Here is an 18,798-nt window from a genome sequence, read left to right as displayed (position 1 = left end):
ACCTACTGACCTATATTCATGCTGTTCTTTATCTTGACCTATATATTGCTCAACCTTGACCTACTGACCCATATTCATGCTGTTCTATATATTGTCCTATATATCGTGAAACCTTGACCTACTGACCTATATTCATGCTGTTCCAGGCCAATGTTGTGAGACCAGGCTGAAGTTGTTGCTCCACAAACTCCATGTGTGGTGTGAAGAGTTTGATGAGAGGGTCGGGGATGGACGAGCAGACTTCTCGATACTCGTTCAGCACAAGCTCCAGGTGAGACTTGTAGTTCTTGAAGCGTGACTCTTGCTGCATGATTGACACAGCTGATTCGGGAATCTGGATCCCTAGACGGGTCAGCCATTTAGCTTCATGAATTAGTTCTAGTACTCTGGTAATGCAAATATCACACTTTTAGTACATTAACAAGATGTAGAGCTTTCACTTTCATAGTAAACTGACAAGAACATCATTTGGTAACAGACAAGTATTATTATATTTTAAAACCATTATCACTAGTATATAAACGGTTAAACATTTACAGGTAACAAATATTTGCTACATTGAAAAGAAAATTTTGCATAAACACCAGATTTTTTCATAAGTTTAAAATAACATCAATAATATATCTTATCTTCAAACCAGGAAATGGATTACCTTTCATCGGCGTTAACGACGATTTCGTCTGTGGTTGGATGGCGTACAAACAGCGTAGCCCGGAGACCACTGCGTGCCTGCTCTATCCTGTTCTTCCACTGTGTGAACCAGAGACTTTCAAATGTCACCAGAGCTGTAGCTAGTCTGTTATAAATCCTCACAATTCGACCAAAATCACCTAACTGGTTGATCGCCCGGTTATCACGGAACACCTTCATGGGGTCCTCAATTCTCTTGAGGAGCTGTCTTGACCAGTGAATGGCACCCGCTACAGGAGGAGCATTCCTCACCATCTGGGGGTTCTCCTGTGAATGGATGAGAACGCAAATGGATTCACTTCACTACATACAATATAGTTGTGTTCAAAGTACTGATTACGCAGGATTTAAATCTGAAGTAAGACTGATTATAAATTCAACTCCTACATTATAATAATAGTGTCATCATGAATCATAATTAAAAATTTTACTTAATTTTCATCATGGACATAAAACAACTTTCAGAACTTAAAGTGAACAGTCGGGCAAGGATGGCTTAAGTCGGAAAAAATGGTGTGAAAGTATCCAGTATAATTTCTTATGGAATAGAAAAATAAACTTTCCCGTCAAAATCTGTCTGCGTACGTAGAAATTAATTTAAAGTATAGGAATCCTAAAATGTCCTCCCGGCTGACCATGTCCGTGGCTACATTTCCACGCAGCCTCGCTTTCAATGCTTTCAACTTTTCTTTATTTCAATGGTCAGAACTGGGAAACGTAAGCAGACCTTGACCGTCGTATTAATATGTGAGAACTTTTGGAAGGCCAATGAACGCATTTAGACTGGTTTTCTGTGCCCGACTATTCACTTTAAATTTAACTATGATATTTCTTCTTTTTATTCTTTTTATCAATCAGAATGCAAATAAAGTTTTTACACACCTTATGTGTTTCATAGATGTTGTGAACCTCCTCAAGGTCAGTCTCGTACCAGTTAAAGATCTCCACAAATTTCTCTGCAATGTGAGCTCGGATACCTGGCCGGCTTTGGATAGGTGTGAACCTGAAATACAATTTTAGAATCAATCAATACTTTTAGATCATAGATATAGTACAGTTATGTGTTGTGGCCTTTTTCTATGTTCCAGTATGATTTATTTCCCAAGATTTATTGCAGAAATTATTGAGAGTTGAAATATTATGTGTGTAATATCTAAAGGTTCAACAAACCTTGTAATGATGTCTAGTCCTAGTGTTGTCTTCATTTTCTTTCTCAGAAATATAGCGTGCAAGTAGGCAGCCATGAAAGTCTCCAGTTCTTGAACTGTTGCAGCAAAGTTGGCGTAATATTCATCAAACTTGTCTCTATCCTAGAAAAAAGAAATTAACAAAAATAGATACAAAAAGAAGCCTACCATTGGCTAATTTTCTAATTCCTTTTTTCTATCTTAATAAAAAGTTGAAATTTGCATAGGAAAATATTTATAACAAGAGATCCCAGAGGGATCTTGGCGACCACCAAAGAAGGATCTATGTCTGACAATGGAAAGAGGGATCTTTTCTCTGCTTTTCAAACTTTTGCAAACATACTACATATAAAATTTGAGACAGATCGCTTCAGTATTTTCTGAGAAATAGCAGTAACAAACTTCAACTATCAAAATCCAAGATGGCTGCCTGGCGGAACCTAGGGGAACCTACATATGAAATTTGAGAAAGATCCCTTCAGTACTTTCTGAGAAATAGCGATACCAAACTTTAACTATCAAAATCCAAGATGGCAGCCTGGCGGCCATTTTGTTGACTGATCGATCCAAAAACGCATTATGCACAACTAGAGCCCTAGGGGAACCTACATTTGAAATTTGAGAAAGATCCCTTCAGTACTTTGTGAGAAATAGCGATAACAATCTTTAACTATCAAAATCCAAGATGGCTGCCTGGCGGCCATCTTGTTGACCGATCGGTCCCAAAACGCAATATGCACACCTAGGGCCCTAGGGGAACCTACATATGAAATTTGAGAAAGATCCCTTCAGTACTTTCTGAGAAATAGCGATAACAAACTTTAAGTATCAAAATCCAAGATGGCTGCCTGGCGGCCATCTTGTTGACCGTTTGGTCCCAAAATGCAATATGCACAACTAGGGCCCTAGGGGAACCTACATATGAAATTTGAGACAGATCCCTTCAGTACTTTCTGAGAAATAGCGATAACAAACTTTAACTATCAAAATCCAAGATGGCTGCCTGGCGGCCATCTTGTTGACCGTTTGGTCCCAAAATGCAATATGCACAACTAGGGCCCTAGGGGAACCTACATATGAAATTTGAGAAAGATCCCTTCAGTACTATCTGAGAAATAGCGATAACAAACTTTAACTATCAAAATCCAATTGGTCCAAAAATGCAATATGCACAACAAGGGCCCTAGGGAAACCTACATATTAAATTTGAGAAAGATCCCTTCAGCACTTTTTGAGAAATGGGGATATCAAACCTTAACTTTCAAAATCCAAGATCAGCCTCAAAATCTGTATGGCACAAATAGGGACCAAGGGTAACCTCCATGTGAAGTTTGAACAAAATTCCTTTAGTAGTTCTCAAGAAATATCGATAACAAACTTCAACTGCCAAAATCAAAGATGGCTGCCTGGCGGCCATCTTGTTTTTCCGATCAGCCTAAAAATCTGTATGGCACAAATAGGGACCAAGGGTAACCTCCATGTGAAGTTTGAACAAAATCCCTTCAGTAGTTCTCAAGAAATATCGATAACAAACTTCAACTGCCAAAATCAAAGATGGCTGCCTGGCGGCCATCTTGTTTTTCCGATCAGCCTCAAAATCTGTATGGCACAACTAGGGACCAAGGGTAACCTCCATGTGAAGTTTGAACAAAATCCCTTCAGTAGTTCTCAAGAAATATTGATAACAAACTTTAACTGCCAAAATCAAAGATGGCTGCCTGGCGGCCATCTTGTTTTTCCGATCAGCCTCAAAATCTGTATGGCACAACTAGGGACCAAGGGTAACCTCCATGTGAAGTTTGAACAAAATCCCTTCAGTAGTTCTCAAGAAATATTGATAACAAACTTCAACTGCCAAAATCAAAGATGGCTGCCTGGCGGCCATCTTGTTTTTCGGATCAGCCTCAAAATCTGTATGGCACAAATATGGACCAAGGGGACCCTCCATGTGAAGTTTGAACAAAATCCCTTAAATAGTTCTCAAGAAATATTGATAACAAACTTTAACTGCCAAAATCAAAGATGGCTGCCTGGCGGCCATCTTGATTTTCCGATCAGCCTAAAAATCTGTATGGCACAACTAGGGACCAAGGGTAACCTCCATGTGAAGTTTGAACAAAATCCCTTCAGTAGTTCTCAAGAAATATTGATAACAAACTTCAACTGCCAAAATCAAAGATGGCTGCCTGGCGGCCATCTTGTTTTTCCGATCAGCCTCAAAATCTGTATGGCACAAATATGGACCAAGGGGACCCTCCATGTGAAGTTTGAACAAAATCCCTGCGGCAGTTTTTAAGAAATAGTGATAACAAGCATTGTTTACGGACGGACGACGGACGGCGGACAACGGACGACGGACCACGGACGCAGGGCGATTTGAATAGCCCACCATCTGATGATGGTGGGCTAAAAATACCATTAGAATAAATTGCTTTTTATTTTGATTTGTGAATTACCTTAGATTCCACATCCAGCATGGTTTTGGTAGTGACATTTTCACTCATAGCCTTCATCATACTTTCGTGATGTTTAGCCACTGTGTAAGATATACTGGGACCTTCATCCTCTTCTTCTTCAGGAAAATACTTCCCTATTGAAAAATGGTGTAAAAAAAACTACATATCAACAACAAAATTATCAAAGATATATAACATCAATGAGATCCAGCACCCTTTGTCTTTATACTGTAGGTAGGCTTAATGTGAAATTGCATCAGTTTATGAATTCCTTAATAACAGAACTGCAATTAACATGGGTAGATGAACTCATCACAAGGCATGCATGGGTCAATTTATAGATCAATATGTTATAATGGTGAAACAAAGATACAATGATGCATTGTGACAGATTTGTTCATTAGTACAGTCAAACCTGTCTATAACGACCACTGAAGGGGAGACAGAAAAACGGTCACTATAGACAGGTTGCCTTTATAGACAGGTTGGGGCTTTCGTGCCAACCAACGAGCCAGTAAATAAAACAGAATTGTATTAATACAAAACAGTCCTGCTACTGGATGTGTATATATTTATTGCCATGCATTATCTAAGAAATAATTGTGTCAATATATTTTCGTTATTTGTATTCGTTTTATTTTAATGCAATCGGAAATTTCGATCATAACAAAAACAACTCGTTTTGATACCTAGTAGATTTTTTCAGCTTTGAACATAATCATTACCTAATTACTGACTTCACATGGCCTGGAATTATCTTTGAACGATTATTTTCAGACAACGTATGCCTGTAATATTTTTTTTACAACACATTCTCGCTGGCAAGTCGTATGTAATGTTGCAGTGTAACCAGTTTTGACGGATTAATCTCGGAACATGAAAGATCGATTTGGAGGCATTTTCTCACAATATAATGTTTCAAAACTATTAAAATCACAATGCAGGTACACATATTAATTTTCAGTAACATTTCTACAAGAAATGGGACCGTATATCTTATAAACACATCGAGAATACCCGGGTTACATCGGGCGATAATCCGACTGACTCTAATGTAAAGAAGAAGAACGTAACTTTAAAGGCCTAATTTGAAAAACCTTAAGTACAGCCATTTCTTAGTAATAAAACAATGCTAAATATCGACAATGAATATAACGAAACACATTAAATAAATTGGCATGCTTTATTTTGCCTACCGTATCATCCGAGTTGTGGCTTCAAAATCACGCTTTACGAGTGATCTTTTCGTGCACAAGGCATTCTCGACCAAACATTATTTCAGTCTTTGATGGTCATACACGGTCGTTAAAACTTCCATCCTTAAGTTGGCAACCATATTTGTACCTCAAATGTTACGACCGCTAGGTTATAAACCAAACAGTACTGTATAAACAATTCATAGCTTGGGCTTCAGTAATGGCTGCCATTTGCTTACAAAGGGAGTTAATTACCGGAAGTAGGTCAAAGGGACGCTACTACACACACACTGTACTCGGTACTCGAAAAGTCGATCTCAGCGACCGGTCGTTATACAACTTTGACGGGGCTAAAACGACCGGTCGTTAGCCACATTAGACAGGTGGTCGTTATGCACAGTGCCATTAAATAGTAAAAACGCACGGGGAGTCTAAAAACCGTTCGTTATAGACAGGCGGTCGTTATATACAGGCGCTTGTTAGAGCAGGTTTGACTGTATATGATTTGAGAAATGACAGAATCTGTGACTATCTTACTTATAATGGCCACTTCCTCATCACTAAGTCCCTGCTTTCCATTGGTCACATCAAAAACATCATCCGTTGGATCAGGTGGAACCTCTTTCTTCTCTGTAGCAACATCCTCTTGGTCAGATCCAGGGTCATCCTGGTTCTCTTCATCTTCTGCTATCGCTCCGAGGCTCCGTTCAGGGGAAGTAATCTGTATAGATGTCACACCACCTTCTGCTTCCTCATCCTCATATACCACTACAGTGGAGGTGTACAAGTTATTACACAAGATACACACAAACTTCAATACATCAACAATAATAAATGCACAAATTCATGAATACATTACAGTTTCAGTAAATTTATTATTGATATTTCTACACAATTCTACATTGATTTATAGATAACATTGCAATAAATCTTTAAAGTCTGAATATAAACATGATCTAAAATTAAATTTGGGTTATAACAGTTATATAACCAATTACTATGAAGAAATAATGACTCACTGGCAGCCTTGAGAGCTTCCTGTTGGCGTTTACGATACTTATAGACATCTTTCTCATTCTCATCTTCATTTATCAGATCCTCCTTTCTCAGGCGAGGTATTCCCGTTGTAGAGTGTACCATTCTATAGGCAAAAATTAATGAATATTAAATATGAATTTAAATCACACATATTATGTAAATTTTTATTATTGTTTTTCCGCACTTTGAAAATATTAATTTAGACTTTATTCTTTCAGACAAAATTTCTCTAAAAGGCTTTAGAGTATAAAAAAAAAAACAATCATGAAAGTATAAGTTTGCTACCAATGGAGTTTGTAAGCATACTTGTTGTACTGGGCTAGCGTGTTGATAACATCCATCAGTTGACGGATACGGTTACAGAAGGAATCCATGTGAGACATGATGGCCTCCTCATCAGCAATTGATACTCCGTGTCCCTGGGTGTCTGCTATCATGATCGACTGACCCTTCTTAGGGGACATGCTGGTTCCTCGTGACGCCCCACTGGTACCTGGCTTTGGCCTAGAATTGGTCACAAAATTTATTTCATTTAATTCAAGATTTGGACATAAATAAATATAGTTCAAATATTTTGTTTTCACATGTTTTCATTTACAAATCAGTACCACCAGCAGAAATTGATCCCAGCCGTCTAACATTGAAATGATTTATCGAATGAACTCTAATTTTTAAACGACTTTTAGAATTCATCAGCTGGTTACTCAGTTAAACAACGAATCCTTTGTTACAATATCAATGTACTTACTTAGATCCAGTAAAACTCCCTGGTCCTCCTACACTACTAAGAGAAGGGAAATGGGACAGGTTTTGGCTTTGTCCCAAGGCATCCTTCAAGGACCGGAGCATCTCGCGGTAGTAACCCTGGAGGGTTAGGCAGGCTTTCAGACGCCCAAACAGACTGTCATCCTGCAGGCCTAGATCCTTTCCTTCCTTACTTTTCCCGCGAGTTGGACCATTCTTAAAAATCAAAGTACAGTGTACAAAGTAAGTGTGTGAAGATGTATTTTATAACAGTATTATGCTTGGATACAGCCAATCTTATGTGTATTACTTTTTTAGGTATATTGTTACTGATAATCTTCAAAATTGTGGTTTTATTTGATAATGGAACTATTTATATGTCATTTTAGGTAGCTTAGGGTTAAAACTGCAAAATTCAATTTCTTAAGAATTTGTACTAAAAATAGAATTTAAAAAGGGAAAATAGTTTCCTTAGAGGGATGACGCTGTTGTAATATGGAAGGCAGCTTTGAGTCAAAAGTGAGCAAAATGTTCTAACCAAGGGTTTAAAAGTTGTAGCAAAAATGGTTGCTGCATTGAATTTCTAAAGGAATTGGTTTTATTCATGACTCGGTTATTTGTAGATACATGTGGTATCTACCTTCAGGTTTGCTTCTACTTGGCTCTTGAGGAACTTATGCTGAGTATCAACAGTTGGAATTGTGTCTCGACTACGAATCTCCTCGCCAATTCTATCCCATAACTCATCGCCATCGTACACCGTGATGGTACAGTTTTTGATGTACTCCTTGCATGCCAGAACCAACTGGTTGGTAATCTTGGTGAACATGAGGCCAAGGAAGCCCACGCGAGCATAGTACCGCGAGATAGAGTCCATCTGCCTCACACTATTGGTGATACCAGGAATAGCATTGTTGATGATGGAGGCCGGCGTGGCATCGTGGTACAGTTGGTCAAAATGGCGTCTCAGCGACTCAAGATATTTCACTTTGTCCTTAGTGTCATTCATGGCATCAGTGATTCTGCAAAACAAAAATGGTGTTTTTAGAATCTGCATGTATTTCATCCGTAATAAAAGTAAATTTATTTCATTACCAATCGCTGGTCAAAAAGGGTATCTTCGAATTTTCACATCCTGGTAACCTTTCAAAACCAGAAAACCCCTGAACCAATATTTTTTCCTCACCCTGAACCAATATTATGACAATTTGACATTTAGGTTTTAGAAATATGATTGTATTTGTTAAGCAATTTAGCAAATTCGTTTTGATCTTGTAGATAGGTCAAGGTCATTCCTTTGAATAAGCTTAGTAATCATTAAAACCCAACACATCGTATATGGCAAAACGAAAGTACATACGATGCATCAACATTCTTCCATTTTTTGAGAAGTCTGGACTTGACTGTGATCAGAACTCCTATGACCGCCTTGCACTCTTTGCTCTTTAGCTGTTCTGTGATGTTTGTCAGAAGTCGCTGACGTCGGCGCCATCGTTCCAGCTCCGACAGTGGTCCTGCATTTGGGTCCAAAAATCTGAGGAAGTACACAGACAGAAATTAATTCCTGAATGATTACAAGCTATCAATTACGCATTTCAAGATTTTCATCTATTTCTTTATCAAGAACATGATGAAAACACAACACCGGTTTACAACTGGTCTTGTGTATCAAGATAAAACGGTCAATCACTTTGTCAAAACCCAAACCAGTTAATAGCACACTTCAATCTCCTCTAGTAAATAATGTTTTTTCCCTGCTTCTATACATATTAAAGTTGATTAATTATATAACATAAAAACCTTTTGTCACAAAAAGTGGCACAAAATAATTCAATTTCTAAAATTATCTCCCCTTCTTTCAAACATCTACCAGCTACTTAGATAGACATCAACAAAATTATCTCCCCTTTCTTAAACCAATTACAAGCTTTTAACTTTTTAAATGATACCTAAGATATCTTAAAACCTTATAAAAAGAAATAATTTGTTGGTTATTCAACATATCCTCCAATAAATACCTCTGTCTAAATCTGTTCTAATAATTGATAAAACAATTCTCACACTACATCTGGCATACTTATGCAGATATATATCAACTATTCACAAACAATCTTTTCTCTATATAAAGGAATACAATACTGCCATTCATTCCCATTTCCAATAAGTTAGAAAGCAAACTCTTGATCCACTTCTGGATGTCAACATGCACCAGAATCTGAATATTCAACCATACTCTTATGGAATACACAGTTTGTTTCACTCAATGTAATTTTATTCGCTTGTCAATTTATATACATGCAACATTTACTGGGTTTTATCTATACCAGCACTGGTATGTGTACATATATCATAACCACCTACATAAGAAATTTTGAGTTTGGAAATTATCATTGTTATTTACTTATTTTCATCAGTTCACTTTCTAAGGTAAACAAATTAAAAAGAAGCAATTGTGAATCTGAGATGTGCTTTGAATATTCAGACTCTGTTAATATAACTAAATTGATACAACCCTTTGTCTAAATATTTTAAATAGTATAAATATAATATAAAATAAATATATAACGATATTATAGTGATAAATCTTATAATACATCATTCATCTTTTATATATCCAAGATAAAAAAGCATGCAGGTAATTTTGTTTTGTTTTTTCTTTCTTTTTATATTTTAGGTATATAAGTGATAACTATATTCTATGAAAACTTTGCAATTCATAAAAAAACGTTAATCACTCAAGGAATTTTTATGCTTGATTTCTACAGGTCTACAGTTGATTAGTGTTTTGGAAAACTGTTACTAATTCAAACTTAACACACACACAAAAAAACCAATACATTGATATCAAGTATATTGTGGTAAAATAAAGATTAGCATGACATGATGCCTGCACAGTCAACAGATCAAATATAAAATGTAGGAGCATGAACTCTGCAAATGTAATTTATTTGAGTGAAAATGTCAAATACACAAATCAAGGTATATGTTCCAGGTTGTAATAGCACTTGTGTTTTGGGAGAAGTTGATAACCAACGTAAATAGAAAACTATAGCTGCTGCAAAATTTACACATATCCATTTTTGTCATAAACTGCACATAAGATAAAAAAAAAGCAGCAAAAAGAACACTTATATGTTCATTTGTTATAATGCAGTTATTGCAGCATTCAGATGAAAAATATTTACCAGGTAGTCCAACAATGTAAACAAAACGGGATGTGAACAATACACGACATTTCAACACAGTATTGCTGGACTAATTAAAGCCTACTGGTAATGACTAGCTGATGATTATCAAATAAGTAGTGATGAAATCATACTCAAAAGCATTATCTATATAACCACATACTAACGACAGCAAGCAAAGCGCCTACATTCTAATATCAGGTGTGATAAAATAAGTCTTCTTGGTTACAGCATTAATACACAGCATTGAGTTTCCACTCTATACAAACAGGTTAGCTTTCTGACCCAAATCTCTTGAGTTGTGTAGCATTATTCATTATTAAAGTACACAATAACATCCAACAAGTATAACTATTTCATCAACAGCAAACTCTATAATAAACTAGAGCTACACATAAATAGAATCACCTAGAGGCTGGTTCATCTGGAAATGCCACTTTCCTAGAAAAGCATTACATGTTACATTAATGTCTGATTTATAAATCAGAAGATAAATCATATCATTGATTAATGACATAAATGAAAGGTGTCGTTAAGTAACACAATGCATTCTGTAATAAGACACAGAATCTAAACAAAAATTTACAGCCAAGGAACTTTAGATTTGATGAATGTGGAATTGGCTGAGAAAAAATGACTGTATAAGCAAAGCCACACATTCAAAATTGAATAAGATTTCTTTAAAATTCTCGGTCTATCAAAGCTGTGAGAGATTTTATGAAACTAGCATGCACACATTCAAAAATATTTCCTTCAATGAGCCATTATTGAAACTGTTTTTACTTTAGGAAAATGCAGAAATGAAGTGTCTATATATATCATATGATAATTAAAGCGTGATCAGAATTATATAATGAAAGCAAAAATAAAATGTTTACCTTTCATCAGAGGTATCATTTAGTGTTGTTTCAATTGTATTCATCCAGTCATTCACAAGTTCTTCATACTGACTTATCAACTGGGGATCCAGGGCTGCAGCTCTTTGTTGTTTGAAGTCATTCAAAATCACATTTTCTGGCTGTTTGAGCATCTGGTATTATATAATGGGAAATGATGAAATTAAAAGTAACCCTGGTGAATGCTAGCCACAATATACCTCTCCAGTAGAGAGAACTTCTCTTATGCTCAATCTGTTCTGTTACATAAATGCTAATGAAAAACAAATCTTCCATTTAAATGTTCAGAAGTGATAGAGTGTTGAAAAGCAATATTAAAGATTTATAATCACTTACAATTTATTCAAAATATTAAAACCATGTTCTTGCTATACTGTATATATGGTAATGCAGACCAACCTCATTCATGATTCGGTCAGATACTTGAATATGAAAAAATGGAAATATCTTATATTAGTGCTAATTAATTTATTAGGGACAAAGCGGCTTGACTTCTTTTTGTCATCTAGGCCTACTGTATTGTTCAAACTCACCAACTGTTTTGAAGTTTGCATGGATGCAGTGGACTCATTTAAAGCTGTCAAAAATTTGTCCATGCTATGTGTAAGGTTAGTTTGGCATTCATTGTTGCACTCTCCCCATTCTTTCTGTGCCTTAATAAGCGGAAGGTAAACGTCGGACAACAGTGCAGTGAGTGTTTCGATAGTATTGTGTTTGAGCTCTCCACAGAAGACATCTCGTTCCATCCGATGAGCATCCACATCTTTGTCTACTCGGTTTCTGAGAAAGTAAAGAATGTTTACATTATCTAAATTCACATCTTTTAACGCAGCTAGCGTTCCAGTGACATACAATTCTCTCGATGACAATGTCGAACTTTCCGGTTTTTCTGAATAAAAGAAAAGACGACATGGACCACTCGATTTCAGGAAACGGTTAATCTTTGTGAGCGTTCCTTCCTCTGTCATAAAATCCTCCAGCAGCGTTGGATTGTCATAGCCGCCTATCTTAAATGTTTCCTGGATTTTACCAGCTATCCACCAATGGCGTTCATCCATGATGCTAAGTTATTTCACTCGAACAATCCTAATTCTATAAAAAAAAACATTGCTTTCTAACAGAAGTAAATCTGTCTATAACATGCACGCCGCCATATTGTTGTTGTTGGTAACAGCGGTAACCCGGATGGAGCACCTTGCATTCAAACCACGACAATCACGCCATGTAATATGTCAGTTACAGTTTTCATGTAATGATTTTCTCTTTTTACATTAATTAATAATTTCTCTCCTGTTAATTCATTTATATTACATGTGGGAATGTAATTTAAACAAAGGTTGATAGACATGTCAGTATATTAGTTGCTTATTAGGCATATACGTTTCCACTTGTCAGGTTTGTGATAGTCTACCATTTGGCCCCCGTGAAATATGATCAAAACAAGCGTTTGCCTGACATGACATATTAAACTGAGACATACTAAATGCAGTCCGGTGTGTTCTGGATGCCTCGGAGAGCCCTGAGTCATCTACAACAAATTAGCAAAGAAACTAGTCGCTGCCTGAAAACGTTGTAAACTATCATAAACAACATTGTTAGCTATTGGAAATTCACGTGACATTAAGTATTGAAGTGCATTTTATGCAGGTTTTTTTTAAAAAGTAGATCTACATGAATACTGTGTATATATATAAATCATTTAAATTATAGCTCCTATGCATGTGGTGAGTATTTTTGCATCGTTATTATCAATTTTACTGTACAAAAATATATAACATCTAATCAGAAACATCATCTTATGGAAAAAAAACACCTTTTGATTCCCTTGCTGCAAATTACCTAACTGCAAGCTTGCCATTATTGCAGACCAATCACGTACGATTAATAACCCGAAAATATTAAAAATGGCCTAAATAAAAAGAATGACTTCCTTTTGCACCCCGACCCAAATTTACCGGGGGTTTGTACCCCATTAGATGGATCAAATTGTTTAATGACAATCCAGCAATCTTACAAAGTGGTATATATTTCCTATCCGTTTCCAACCAATCCACGATGGGTGTAGGCAAGGAGATCCTATGGTGCCATATTTGTTCAATATGTGCGCTGAAATAATTGTTAATTATGACGATATAAAATTCATCAAACGATAAAAAAGTGTTAATATATTATGTTCACGTATAATTGCTGATGATACAAGACTCACTGCTCTTGATAGATATACGTTGGATGTCCAGAGAAGTTTTCTAATTTGAAGCCCAATATTGAAAAACACATTCCATTTGGATTGGCGCTAAGATAAAAGTGTAAGAAGAAAATATTACAGAATATAATTCACTTTAAATTAGTGAATTCTTTGTTACGTTGGGTATCATAAGATACACCAAAGTATTCAAGAAAAAAGTAGATTTCTACAGCACCAATTAAAGTACCCCCCCCCCCCCCCAAAAAAAAAAAAAAAAAAATAATAATAAAAATAAATGCAACAGTTGGAGTATTTTTTCTAAACTTTACAGGACAAGTACCCGTATTTATCAGATGAAAGATGGTGTAAATCATTAACTGAATGAGCATAACGTTACTTGTAAGAATGAAACATTTTATGTGCTATGTCATTGTATTTTAGTCGTCTATTTTCTCTAAAAAATGTTAGTGGAAGAGTAAATTTGATATGAAGGTGGTGATAAATATCGTTTTCCATAACCCTGTAATTGACACACATTTTACAAGGATTTCACCGTAGGAGACCCAGCGGTAATCGCACTACTAGGCCTAGTGTATCCGATCATCTGTGGGTCTCCGACGATGCCACTGCCGGGCGCTACCGGTAAGTGCGGACTCGTTCGGGTTGAACTTAGCACGATCGCACCAAAACAACAACCTCACGCCAACTGAAATATGGCCTGAAATATGGCGTGATTGTAGCATGATACAGAGGCGGTGTTAATCTGTCAACAATATTTAGAAAGCGAGGTAAGTAAACATCTATTTTTCGGACTTGTTTATTGGATATTTGTTCTTTTTTTTTCTTTTCGATATTCCATTTTTTGTAGAGGCAACGGTTCACCTTCATTTCCATCAAGTTTACTTGAGCACGCGGATTCTGAAATTTGTCAATGCAAGATGACAATACTTGACGTGAACCAGTCCAGCGTAATAGAGGCAGTACCTATGTATCATACATTTGCTCATTTATTTTACCAAAAGAGTTTCTGTATACCTTTCAGCCATTAGTTTATTAGGTGGCATATTCCTGTCATTTATGGGTGTATGTTATTTCTGGAAATTCATAATTATCTAAGCTGAATAAATCTGTGTTCTGGTGCTCTGGATGCCACCACACTAAGATAGGTCTGACATTATTTGATGAAATACTCAAACGGATATTCGACCATGTATCATCTTAGTAAAGAGTATTACACTGCCCTCACTAAGAATAATGGGTCAAGTACAATATTTGAGTACATGTATATAACATACATGATCAGCTCTCCGATCTGTAATTCTCCTTGACATCAGAGTATCGATAGGCCTATGTATTAAATTGAATTATTTTGAAGTATTATGTCACTGTGATGTGCTTAGATATATTTATCTCAACTTTCCAAAACTAGAATACCACCAAAAACCTTAATATGACGCACAGTCTTGCATTACCTCTTAAATAAACATATTGGTTATTCCATGCATTAATAGAAATAGTCTACATGTAGTCTATTTATAGAAAGCAGTGTTGAAAAGCAAGATTAAAAAAAAAAAAATATGAAGTTAATAACCTCAAGTTGTTATATTAACAGGAAATCAAACCCAGGACACATTGGTGAAATTAACATGAATGCTTTTACTGAGTTAGAACTTATGTGGTTTCTGACTGCCCAAACTGATTTCAAGGTATTTTTTATTCACTTAGACAAAGTAACTGTATGACAAGAGGTCCAATTACAGTTTTTGTGCATGACAGGCACATGTATATATAGAGATGTAGTACATGATATACACACATATAGTATAGAATGGTATTTGTTTGCAATTATTATACATGTAATTCATCTAGACCCATGATTGCTTATAAGTCTGCAGGGCAGTTTAATTAAGTCTATAGCTGCTATACATGCACATGTACCTAAGTACTAATTAAGTAACCCATTAGGATAATGGAATATTTACACATATTTATATTTATTATAACTAACATTTAATCTGTTTACACTATTTATACAATTTAGCAGGGATATTATTTGATGATTTCATTTTGGCTACGGAAATTAAATATTAAAAGTATGAACTTGTATACATCTTTAAATTAACCGAAACACCTTTTGATTTTGAAAAATTCAAAAAGATTCCTAAAAAAATTAGCTCACTGTTTATGTTATACAACATCTTGTGTGCACACATGCACTAGTCAATTATTATTGATGCAAATTTTGGAGCATATATATATATATATACACATTAGAAAATCCAAAATCAAGTGTGGTAATCCAGGGTGGTTTTGACAGATATCTGGTGAATGTGTACACTTGATTTATGTGGGAAACTTGCATTAGTTTGATGTGATAACTTAAAAGTCTTTCCATATTACACATAATTATCTATAAGGTTTGTTAAAATGAAATATTACAAATCATCTGCTTAACTACATTATCAACTGAAATTTTATTTTGGGCACCTGCTAATTAAGTTAATTTCTGTGTTAATTAAGAGTTTAATGACAAGGTGTGTTTAATTTTATCATAAGGGATTATCTTTTCTTCTCTATCATAAGTTATTTTAAAGTACCAGACATGTATGATATTAAAGATATATCTGCATGTAAGGTTATAGATATATGTCAAGGCTGTGCATGTGCACTGGACATCAGTTTATACCATTGTAATGATAGGTCCATTAATTATGGCATGTAGTCTGGCTATTAGGTATACATGGTCCCACATTACTGTTTGTATCATATTATATAATCGTGTTCGTTTTGTTTGTCTTGATAAAGGGGCAGATCGCCTCGAAAATTTGACAATTTTGTTTTGTCCACACGATTGGAATTACTTCCTTGTCCCATATTTACCATTTGAAGTAATTCGTATCCAACAGACTTACGTTTGATTGGATCCTGTGTCATCTGGAAGATCCTGTTGATATTACTTCTTTGACCCTTATTAGGTACACATGTATATATACCTGTAGATAATTTACCTGTACTGGCCAGATATACTGTCCTGTCTATTACCATGGTTGTGTACTTCAGTGATTGTCAGTACATGTAGAGGCAGTAGCTGGACAGTCAATTGGCATTGGATATATACTTTACCTGTGATGGTCAGATACTGAAACTGGAAAGTTGATTGGCTTTGTACCAATACTTTACCGGTGATGGTCAGAGACTGAAACTGGACAGTGGATGGCTTTGTACCTATACTTTACCTGTGATTGTCAGAGACTGAAACTGGACAGTTGATTGGCTTTGCACCCATACTTTACCTGTAGCTGAATTGTACGTGATCATGACCACTTGTATGGATATAGTTTACTTGTGATGGTCAGCAGAACTTCTGGTATCATTTGAATTAACAGAATTACCAGGTAATTTATTGAATAGCTTTTATATAATGATGTTATGTATAATTTGGCACATGAGCATAAGAAAAGTTATCTAAATGAAACAATTAATATTAAATAATATCATTGGGTGCTTTGATATGGAACCATTTTGATTTTTTACCTATTCATACTTATTGACTCAATTTTGGTAACAAAATTAAGGTTGATTCTATATAATTAAGCACTAAGCAGTATTCAAAATTAAAACAAAAACACTTTAATTGATTGAAAAATATCTTTATTTTAAAAATAAATATAAATAAAAAAAATGCATCTATAACCACCAATTATAACCATATCTATTGCTATATGACAGATAGTATAAAAATTACTTTAATTACTAATTGAATCCAATCTGTGTATATATATATATGGGACAAGGAAGTAATTCCAACCGTGTGGACAAAACAAAATTGTCAAATTTTCAAGGCAATCTGCCCCTTTATCAAGACAAACAAAATGAACACGATTACATAATAGGATACGAACAGTAATGCGGGATATGTTGATATTACTTCTTTGACCACAATATATATATGCATATATATATATATATGCATATATGTGAAATGGCACTCATCAAAAGTAGAAATATCTAGAATATGCTCTGTTCTGGTTGATTGCACGGTAGATTGCCTCCTGTCTCAGTTGATTGACAGTTGTGTCTGAGATGTACCGTTATATTTCTCTGACATCTATGGGTCACAGAAAGTAAGACATCATTTACCAAAACAATGCCCTACATTACAGAAGTTACAGTTTCATAATTGATATACACCTCCTGTAGGTGTCTTATTCATTCTCTGTGTTGGCTGTAGGACAGTCCTATATATCTGCAACATTGGGATAATCAGTAGCCAAGTAGGTATATCATTTCATCCAGGTTTAAAGGCCCATTACCTTTTTGAAACAGCTTTTTATTTTCAAAATGGTAATGTACAAGATCAATAATCTTATAGAGTCGCAAAAGTTCTGAACTTATCATTAATGCTACACTTATCATCGCCTTTTGAACAATTTAATTCAAATAAATAAAATGTTAATTTTCGATCATTACGCGGGTCATTTTATGTTTCCCACGGTCATCCAAAATACAGCCCATTAGTTGTTGACTATCACTGTGCCAGAAGGCATAACAGCGAAATGAATATCCAGCTGTTATATATCTGCACATATGTATTACGCAGGAAATCTCGCATATTTTTGCTGTTGTTTCCTCATCTTAGGCCATCAATATATATTTTCTGATGTTATTAATGTTTTTAAAAACATAAAATTTTTGCTGCGGAAAAGTAGTGGGCCTTTAAACATTTTTATTTTACAGTCGGCAATTAATAGGACTCCAGGGGTAGATGTTGGATTTGTTTACAGTTTTCAAAGATATGTTTTTTCTTTACGTATTTCCTTTCATGGAATTGATATATTGATAATAGCATTGTTATACTGTAGACAAACTCTTACTTGTTTGTTATTATTTTGATAGATGTATTGGTGAAGCCTAAAATACAATAGGCTTGCATAAACGTAAATCATTATTGATTTTACAAGTTTACTAGCAATATTGCAGCTGGAAATTCACTTAGCGAATTTCATGTTACCAGATGATACAGAATCAATGTTGTATCTTCAATTCAGCAGAAAATTAATTGTGTAGTTTGCATTATAACTAAGTGGCTACTTTTAAGTTATATTAGTGAATTATAAAGTGTCTTTTTTGTTGCTTTTCATTAAGGTTGTTTGTGCTCTTCCTATGAATTCATATGAAGTACTCAGGAATTAAAAACAAATTTTCTTTTCTCATTTAGAAA

General features: G+C 35.2%; 2 protein-coding genes across 2 annotated transcripts in view; one reads left to right on the top strand and one right to left on the bottom strand.

Annotated features, from left to right (window-relative positions):
• LOC138331441 (uncharacterized) overlaps nucleotides 1-12,563 on the bottom strand; it is an 86,789-nt gene extending 74,226 nt beyond the window's left edge. Inside the window, exons 1-14 of the mRNA XM_069279119.1 lie at nucleotides 11,926-12,563; nucleotides 11,375-11,526; nucleotides 10,905-10,937; nucleotides 8,672-8,845; nucleotides 7,952-8,333; nucleotides 7,316-7,527; nucleotides 6,874-7,071; nucleotides 6,549-6,670; nucleotides 6,067-6,297; nucleotides 4,334-4,467; nucleotides 1,861-2,000; nucleotides 1,573-1,693; nucleotides 653-957; nucleotides 127-386 (exon numbers count right to left, since the gene is read on the bottom strand). Coding sequence (XP_069135220.1) covers nucleotides 127-386; nucleotides 653-957; nucleotides 1,573-1,693; nucleotides 1,861-2,000; nucleotides 4,334-4,467; nucleotides 6,067-6,297; nucleotides 6,549-6,670; nucleotides 6,874-7,071; nucleotides 7,316-7,527; nucleotides 7,952-8,333; nucleotides 8,672-8,845; nucleotides 10,905-10,937; nucleotides 11,375-11,526; nucleotides 11,926-12,450 — 2,989 coding nt within the window. The 5' untranslated portion in view covers nucleotides 12,451-12,563. The remainder of the gene's footprint in view (nucleotides 1-126; nucleotides 387-652; nucleotides 958-1,572; nucleotides 1,694-1,860; nucleotides 2,001-4,333; nucleotides 4,468-6,066; nucleotides 6,298-6,548; nucleotides 6,671-6,873; nucleotides 7,072-7,315; nucleotides 7,528-7,951; nucleotides 8,334-8,671; nucleotides 8,846-10,904; nucleotides 10,938-11,374; nucleotides 11,527-11,925) is intronic.
• A 3,990-nt stretch (nucleotides 12,564-16,553) lies between these two features.
• LOC138331435 (acetyl-CoA carboxylase-like) overlaps nucleotides 16,554-18,798 on the top strand; it is a 62,475-nt gene continuing 60,230 nt past the window's right edge. The window contains 1 exon segment of the mRNA XM_069279052.1: nucleotides 16,554-16,972. The gene's annotated coding sequence lies outside the window, so the exon portion shown is untranslated.

Source organism: Argopecten irradians, chromosome 1 (genome assembly GCF_041381155.1).
Source record: "Argopecten irradians isolate NY chromosome 1, Ai_NY, whole genome shotgun sequence".
Lineage (NCBI taxonomy): Eukaryota > Metazoa > Mollusca > Bivalvia > Pectinida > Pectinidae > Argopecten > Argopecten irradians.
Note: the sequence above shows the minus strand (reverse complement) of the source record. Positions and strands in the feature narration are given on the sequence as shown.